Source organism: Salvelinus fontinalis, chromosome 32 (assembly GCF_029448725.1).
Source record: "Salvelinus fontinalis isolate EN_2023a chromosome 32, ASM2944872v1, whole genome shotgun sequence".
In the NCBI taxonomy this organism is placed as follows: domain Eukaryota; kingdom Metazoa; phylum Chordata; class Actinopteri; order Salmoniformes; family Salmonidae; genus Salvelinus; species Salvelinus fontinalis.
The window spans coordinates 44855703-44863227 of NC_074696.1; the positions used below are offsets into that span (position 1 = coordinate 44855703).

At 42.3% G+C, this 7525-nt stretch overlaps 1 protein-coding gene across 2 annotated transcripts in view; it reads left to right on the plus strand.

Annotated features, from left to right (window-relative positions):
* The window catches only part of LOC129831453 (protein argonaute-3-like), a 41025-nt gene extending 33512 nt beyond the window's left edge, over nt 1–7513 (plus strand). For both annotated transcript variants that reach the window (XM_055894852.1, XM_055894853.1), the window contains exons 16-19: nt 172–306; nt 407–508; nt 778–977; nt 1192–7513. In XM_055894852.1, coding sequence (XP_055750827.1) covers nt 172–306; nt 407–508; nt 778–977; nt 1192–1300 — 546 coding nt within the window. In that variant the 3' untranslated portion in view covers nt 1301–7513. The remainder of the gene's footprint in view (nt 1–171; nt 307–406; nt 509–777; nt 978–1191) is intronic.
* Nucleotides 7514–7525: the final 12 nt, after the last annotated feature.

Genomic DNA, 7525 nt, shown 5'->3' on the forward strand with positions numbered 1-7525 from the left:
AGCCAAATGATGTCCCCATGTCGAAATGCATTTATTACAAATAGCAATGTTCTTCATAGTTTATTAACCTTAAACTTGAGTCTTAAGCTTAAATCTTTAGCTATTGGCCATCAACCCTTCTTCACCGCTCGCCACTCTTTGCTGATGTGTTGACTTCTCTCTGTGTGGCAGGTGCTGTACTATGAGCTGCTGGCCATCAGAGAAGCCTGTATCATGTTGGAAAAAGAGTACCAGCCGGGCATCACCTACATTGTGGTGCAGAAGCGCCATCACACACGCCTTTTCTGTGCCGACCGCAACGAGCGGGTAAGGGGCGCTATGGATCTCTCCTTGTACATTAACGGTTTACTTTGCTAGGTGTAGATTGGTTGTTGAACTGTTTTTAAATGGAGTGTTTATTTGGCAGGTTGGACGGAGTGGTAACATTCCTGCAGGCACCACTGTGGACACAGATATAACCCACCCCTATGAGTTTGACTTTTACCTCTGCAGCCATGCAGGAATACAGGTGTGTGTCAAGACTCATACCAGGGTTGTGTTCAATAGGCATAAGATGGTAACATTTAATAAAACTAAGTCAGCATTCTTATTGGACAAGTTCAGGTAGTATCTCCTGCTTATTTCTCCCTAATGTTGACTCTTGCCGTCATATTTTCTCAGAGGTTTATCGGCTTCTATTAATTTCCACTGAACTTCATTGTCAGTGTTGAATCAATATTCTCTCCATGGAACCGGCATTGTCCCTGTGCTATTACTGACTTAGCCTACTCCCTCCAGGGTACAAGCAGACCTTCCCACTACCATGTTCTGTGGGATGACAACTGCTTCACGGCTGACGAGTTCCAGCTGCTCACCTACCAGCTGTGCCACACCTACGTCCGCTGCACCCGCTCAGTCTCCATCCCCGCGCCAGCCTACTACGCCCACCTGGTGGCCTTCCGCGCCCGCTACCACCTGGTGGACAAAGAACATGACAGGTGAGGGGCGGGGGGGGATTCATTTCATTGTGATCAGTATACTTTTCTGTAGGGCTAAAATCAATGTCTCTTGCTGTTTATCAGGTAAAAAGAAACTGGAGGTCGATATCATGTATTGATTTTAAAATGTTCATTCAAGATAAAGGTTCTCTCCCTCCCTTTCTGTCCTTTTCCCTTTCTCGTTTCCTCACTTCCTTCTCTTGAACACACGCAGTGCGGAGGGCAGCCATGTCTCGGGGCAGAGTAATGGCCGAGACCCCACAGCCCTCGCCAAGGCTGTTCAGATTCATCACGACACACTGAGGACCATGTACTTCGCCTGAGGATGGGGTGTTGGGAGGGGTATTCTGTCAGCCTTGTTGGTCTCACATTGGACCCTGGGCTGGCACAGCTCTGGTCCTGACAAGGGGATGCCAAGCTGCTAAAGACAACAACTACAACAACAACAGCCAGAGGGGAGTACAGAAACGTTATGCAATACGAAACCAGCCAATCCTCTCCCGGCCTGTTCTCTTCTGCTGTGTTTTTAATTCATTATGGATTGTCTCTGATATTGCTCCTTGAACTGTGCAAGTCATGTCCTCGCCTTACAGGTTTGACAGCAGCTCAACTTTTGCTTTGTGTTACTTTTAAAAGGCCAGAGTGTAGAAGACAAGACAGGGGAATTGATAAGGATGGTTTCAGGGTGTGGGGATATAGCAGGTCCAGTGATGATCAGTCTTGTTCCTCAACACGGTGATGAATGATATGCTGACTTGTCTATCCATGGGGTTCAATTGTATAAGTTGTCCTCTTTACATGTCTCCGTCAGCTTGTCGTTGTATGTGCGTCTTCTTATGTTCTGTAGAAGTCTGATTGCCATGATGATGCCTGTTAATCAAGAACGCCCGTGAATCACAGCTATGCCATTTTTCATACGGCAAGCTGCTAGCCCAGTTACTCTACTCTCTCTAAGCCAATGGTGACTTACTTGTAGTCATTGCGCCAGTCAAAGTTTAACACTGCATTCTCTATCAATATCAACAGAGTTTTTATTTTATTTTTTACATACAGCCACAGGCATTGTTTTAGGGATTACCTGTTAGGTACTGTTAGAATATCAATCCTAGCCACATCATGGACCTACTCAGAACCTTTACAGAGTTCACTGTGGTAGCTACAGATTTCACTTTTATTCCTGCTATTTTATGAGATTAGTCTTATTTAACATTAATTTTCAGCAATAGAACACTGTTAGTTTGTCTGTCAATGACCGAAGAGGTTTTTCACATTTTTAACTAAGGAACTGATGATGTCATGCAATCCTTAAGTGCAATAAGTCGTTAATGCAGAAAACAGGTCCTATGGTTAACATACCAATTTGATATTTTTGGGCCATTATGATCGGACATGGGCAAGTTGTAACGGATAAAGAATGTAAACTGGGCCAAGAATTGATGCCATAAAATTGTTATGTGGGGGTGACAAATGACAAAGTTATTTTGTAAATTGGGTGAATGACAAAGTGCCTGTTTTGGGTGTAAAGAAGAATTTGAAAGACAAAGGGTGTATTTCTTTTCGTTAGAGCTCCTGTGAGATTAGTTAGTTGGTTTAGTTATACAGTCAAATTATTTCATCCAAGCATTACTGTAAGCATGATATGTTGCCCAGGACTGTCTGGGGTTAGAGAGCAGAGCGGGTGTGGCTGCATTGATTCAGTTTCATGATTTAGTTTTTAATGTGAATTATTATTGAGTATGTAGACTGACCAATTGAAGGTGGGGACAGTTAGCTAACGGATCTGTCTCATTCATTTTAACACTGGTGGTAGAATTCATTTTGCACTGTTAAAAGTAAGCATTCATATTTCAGAGTTTTATCAAGCCATTTTGTCACATTTGTATTTGAAGGGCATTGTCTCTCCATTTGCCTTGCTGTGAAGTATCCTCCAGGTGAGGCTTTTGAGTTTCGTCTCGTTCCACTTGGACCAAACCAACGTGCCTGGGGTCATCTGCTTGGGGAATGGATGGTATGGGCCTTGTCTGACTGGGATACAGTTGATCCCTGCTCTCACTGCCTTTGCAAAAGAAGCAGCCGCGTTGTAGCATGGCCAACGTTTTGCCGCACTCATTGTCCTATAGCCACGTGTTACCAGAACAAAACTAGCTGCTATACTACATTTTTTTATTTTGTTCATATATATTTGTACAAAGAGACTATAAGAATGACAATTTACTGCACTTAAAGATGCATGTGTTTCAGGTGAGACACATGCCCTGGTGCTGAGAGATGCAGTTTGTTGTGTGGGGGGGGGGGGGGGGGGGTTTAGTAGACAGACCGCCTCTGTTGTAGTCAGAGATTGAGATTCATTGGGTGTTTTTCAAGGATCAGGAGTAACAATAGAGTACTCTCTCACTCTGATACAGGGGACATACTTTAATTCCCAGAGGGTACGATTGTTTAGTAACATGGTTTACACCGGTTTGTGGACATCAATACAGCTCCGCCCCTGGGGTTTGTGCGAAATGTCACAGCTAAAATTGTTACTTTCTTGCAAGATGTCAGACATTACCAGCATTTGATTTTACTTGAACAGCATAGGTAGGATCTGATTAACTGCAACTGTGGGCTAATGTGTAACTGCCCTGCTTGTGTGAATAATTTAAGTCTGTACAGCAGTAGTACAGGAAGGAATTCGCTCTACACTCACGTTGCCACGGAATCGACCTCTAGAGCCAGTGGGTCGGGTTTTGCATCTAGGAGGCAGAGCATTTTGAGCTTGTGCTGCGTTCGGAACCAAGTGGGAGGTGGGAATTTACCAGTTGTGAAGTTATAAATACCATTTGGAAGCATTCACACACTTTGAACTCATTGAGAAATGCCGATTTTTGTCTAATGTCCAACAAGCTGCGTAAACCATAAACTGAAAGTACAGCTACACTACATGACCAAAATTATGTGGACACCAGATCGTCAAACATCTCTTTCCAAAATCATGGGCATTAATATGAAGTTTGGCCTCCCTTTGCTGCCATAACAGCCTCCACTCTTCTGGGAAGGCTTTCCACCTAATGTTGGAACATTGCTGAGGGGACTTGCTTCCATTCAGCCACAAGCATTAGTGAAGTCTGCATTAGTGAAGTCGGGCACTGATGTTGGGCGATTAGGCCGATCGCGAAAAAACATTTCAGTATGGACCTCGCTTTGTGCACGGGGTCATTGTCATGCTGAAACAAAAGGGCCTTCCCTAAACTATTTCCATGAAGTTGGAAGCATAGAATCGACTAAAATATCATTGTATGCTGTAGCATTAAGATTTCCCTTCACTGGAACTAAGGGGCCTGGCCCGAACCAAGAAAAACAGCCCCAGGCCATTATTCCTCCTCCACCAAACTTTACAGTTGGCACTATGCATTCAGGCAGGTAGCATTCTCCTGGCATACGCCAAACCCAGATTCGTCCGTTGGACTGCTAGGTGGTGAAGCGCGATTCATCACTCCAGAGAACACGTTTCCACTGCTCCAGAGTCCAATGGCAGCGAGCTTTACACCACTCCAGCTGACGCTTGGCATTGAGCATGGTGATCTTAGGTTTGTGTGCGGCTGCTCGGCCATGGAAACCCATTTAATGAAGCTCCTGACGAACAGTTCTTGTGCTGACGTTGCTTCCAGAGGCAGTTTGGAACTCGGTAGTGAGTGTTGCAATTGAGGACAGACTATTTTTACACGCTACGCACTTCAGCGCACGGTTGTCCCGTTCTGTGAGCTTGTGTGGCCTACCACTTCGTGGCTGAGTCGTTGTTGCTCCTAGGCATTTCTACTTCACAATAATAGCACTTATAGTTCACCAGAGCAGCTCTAGCAGTGAAGAAATATTATGAACTGACTTGTTGGAAAGGTGGCATCCTATGACGGTGCCACATTGAAAGTCACTGAGCTTTTCAGTAAGGCCATTCTACTGCCAATGTTTGTCTATGGAGATTCCATGGCGGTGTGCATGATTTTATACACCTGTCAGCAATGGGTGTGGCTGAAATATCCAAATCCACTCATTTGAAGGGGTGGCCACATACCTTTTGTGTATATATAATGGATCATGTTTGCAAACAAATTATAGTGTTCAAAAACCATATTAATTGATTTTTTTTAAATTATCTTTTGTTGCATTTATCTACCAAAAAATGCTGTAATGAAGGTAATTTCCTTAGTAGGTGATGTCAGAGGTCACCATGTCGGAGATCGGGATGATAGATGAGTTTCACACTAGTAATTACTAGTTGGAGGGCCATTCCAGTGGACTTTTCCCAGTCGTATGTAGTAAATTCCCATTTGGTTACGAACGCAGCATCATTGAGGCAGGGGGGTAATACAGGGCTTCCGTTTCAAATGACACTCTATTCCCTATATAATGCACTACTTTTGACCAGGACCCATAGGCCTCTTGGCAAAAATAGTGCACTATAGGGAGTAGGGTTGCAGTTGAGGTTGAACCAGGCTCCTTCATGTGATGCCCTCCCCCCTCTAAAAGCTGAACATCAGATGCCTTCTTTCGTTATTCTAATGCATTTTTAATTCTGAAATGGAGATATATTTGTATATTTAAAATATGTAATAATATAATGAGCCACTTATTTTTGCTAATCAATTCTAGAAAAATAGAACAATAATGATGATAATAATGAAATAAAGACCATAGTGATATAGTCACTAATAATAATCCAAATGTAATAATTCAATAGACTGTTGTTTATTTCCTGGTTGCTAAAATTCTAGTAGTTCCTCTAATTTCAGTTTGTGACAAAACAAGCAAGAGAATCATTGTACCATCTAAACTGCTGTGAAATATCTTTTTAATAACCAAAAATAAAAATATTGTATTTTTGGCTTTTTTAAGCTGGTGTACAAAACCGAAAGTAAACCTGAAACTTAAGAACAGGAAGCCTAGAAAAGCGCACATAGAATAGATCAAACGCTTCTTAGACTTGCTTTCAATGAGAGTGACAGATCTATAACTCACATTTCTATGTGCATTTGGTCGGGTCGCCAATGAAGTTACATATTGCAGCTTTTAAAGCAAAGTGTGTCATATTGAAGCTACATCTGCTGCATTTAAATGACCTGTGTGGGGGGGGCTTGTTTTTTTGTGGCAGCTGTTGTCGTGTGACTGATTGGATGAACCTCCTGCTATTTCCCATCACCCTCTTCTCTGTTTATTGAACTAACAATCTCTGGAGAGTAGCCTAGCTTCTATTCAGTAGGTTCCATTCATCTCATAGAGCCTGGTCTTCTAGAACCTGTAGTGAATGTGACCTACATTTTGATTGTTGATTTCCTCCAAAACATTTGACTGTGTGCATCCCTCAAAGTTTTTCATGTGGAAGGGAGTGAAGGTTTTATCCTTGGACAGAATAGTCTGTAGACTGTGCCTTTTCCTGATGGTGCTGAAAACAAGTAAATCAAAGAGATCTTACTTTCAAAACATTGAGGGCAATATGCCTAAGTCTACATTGATACATATATATTGATACATGACAATTTTGTGTGTGTGTGTGGGGGGGGGGGGGGGGGGTCTGTTTGTGACATTGACATACAGTATAAGAACACAATAATATGCAGAACCAACCAGTTTTGAGGTGTCAGGACCAAAAATGCTTATGGGGATGGTAAGGTAGGCAGGCACTCGCATGGTACAACCAAAAAAGTTGCATTTAATAACTGGGCATGACACTATAGTGGATATTTTAGACTGCCACCCTCCTGTGGAATACAGTTTACTGTAATGCATGGGATTTCCACCCCTGGTTCCCTTTGTTTAAACCTTCAGTAGATAGATGTTCAGTGATGGTGTTCTACCCAAAGTGAACAGCAATAAACAAAGTGATCTTTAGGCTCTGAGCAACTAGCTGTTGGGGTTACGCCAGGGGGTTCTTCCCAAATGGCACCATATTCCTTATATAGGGCACTACTTTTGAACAGAGTACCTCTTCTTTTGAATTACTATCCTGTGAGAGCCACTTGCATACCATTTGCAACATGTTGATGCTAAATTCTTTCAAACACCTATGGTTATGTCCCAAGTAGCACCCTAATTCTCTTTTATAGTGCACTATAAAGTCTCTGATCAAAAGTAGTGCACTAGATGGATGGATGGATGGATGGATGGAATAGTGCCATTTGGGAAGTAACTGGTGAACCCAACCATTTATTCCAGGCCTAAACAAAAATGCATTATATTTGTTTAGAACCACTGCTCTTGCATGTATACATTTTTTTCTCAAGATCTTACAGCTAGAGGTTTACAGACAGAACAACATGCAGTTGTGCCACAAGAATGCCTGCTTGCCTACGAAAGGATTCCTCCGAAAATCTCCAAACCCTGCACCTCTTATTGTGGTTGGCTGCATATCATACTTATTAATAAGATGCAAATGACAAATTGCTTTGGTAACAATATGCAAAAAAAAAATGCAAATACCTTTTTTTGTCTTTGTCTGATCCTGTTTAGCCTTTTTATTTGGTTGTCATATGTAATAGTTTTAATTAAAACAATGTATGAAATCTGTTGGTGTA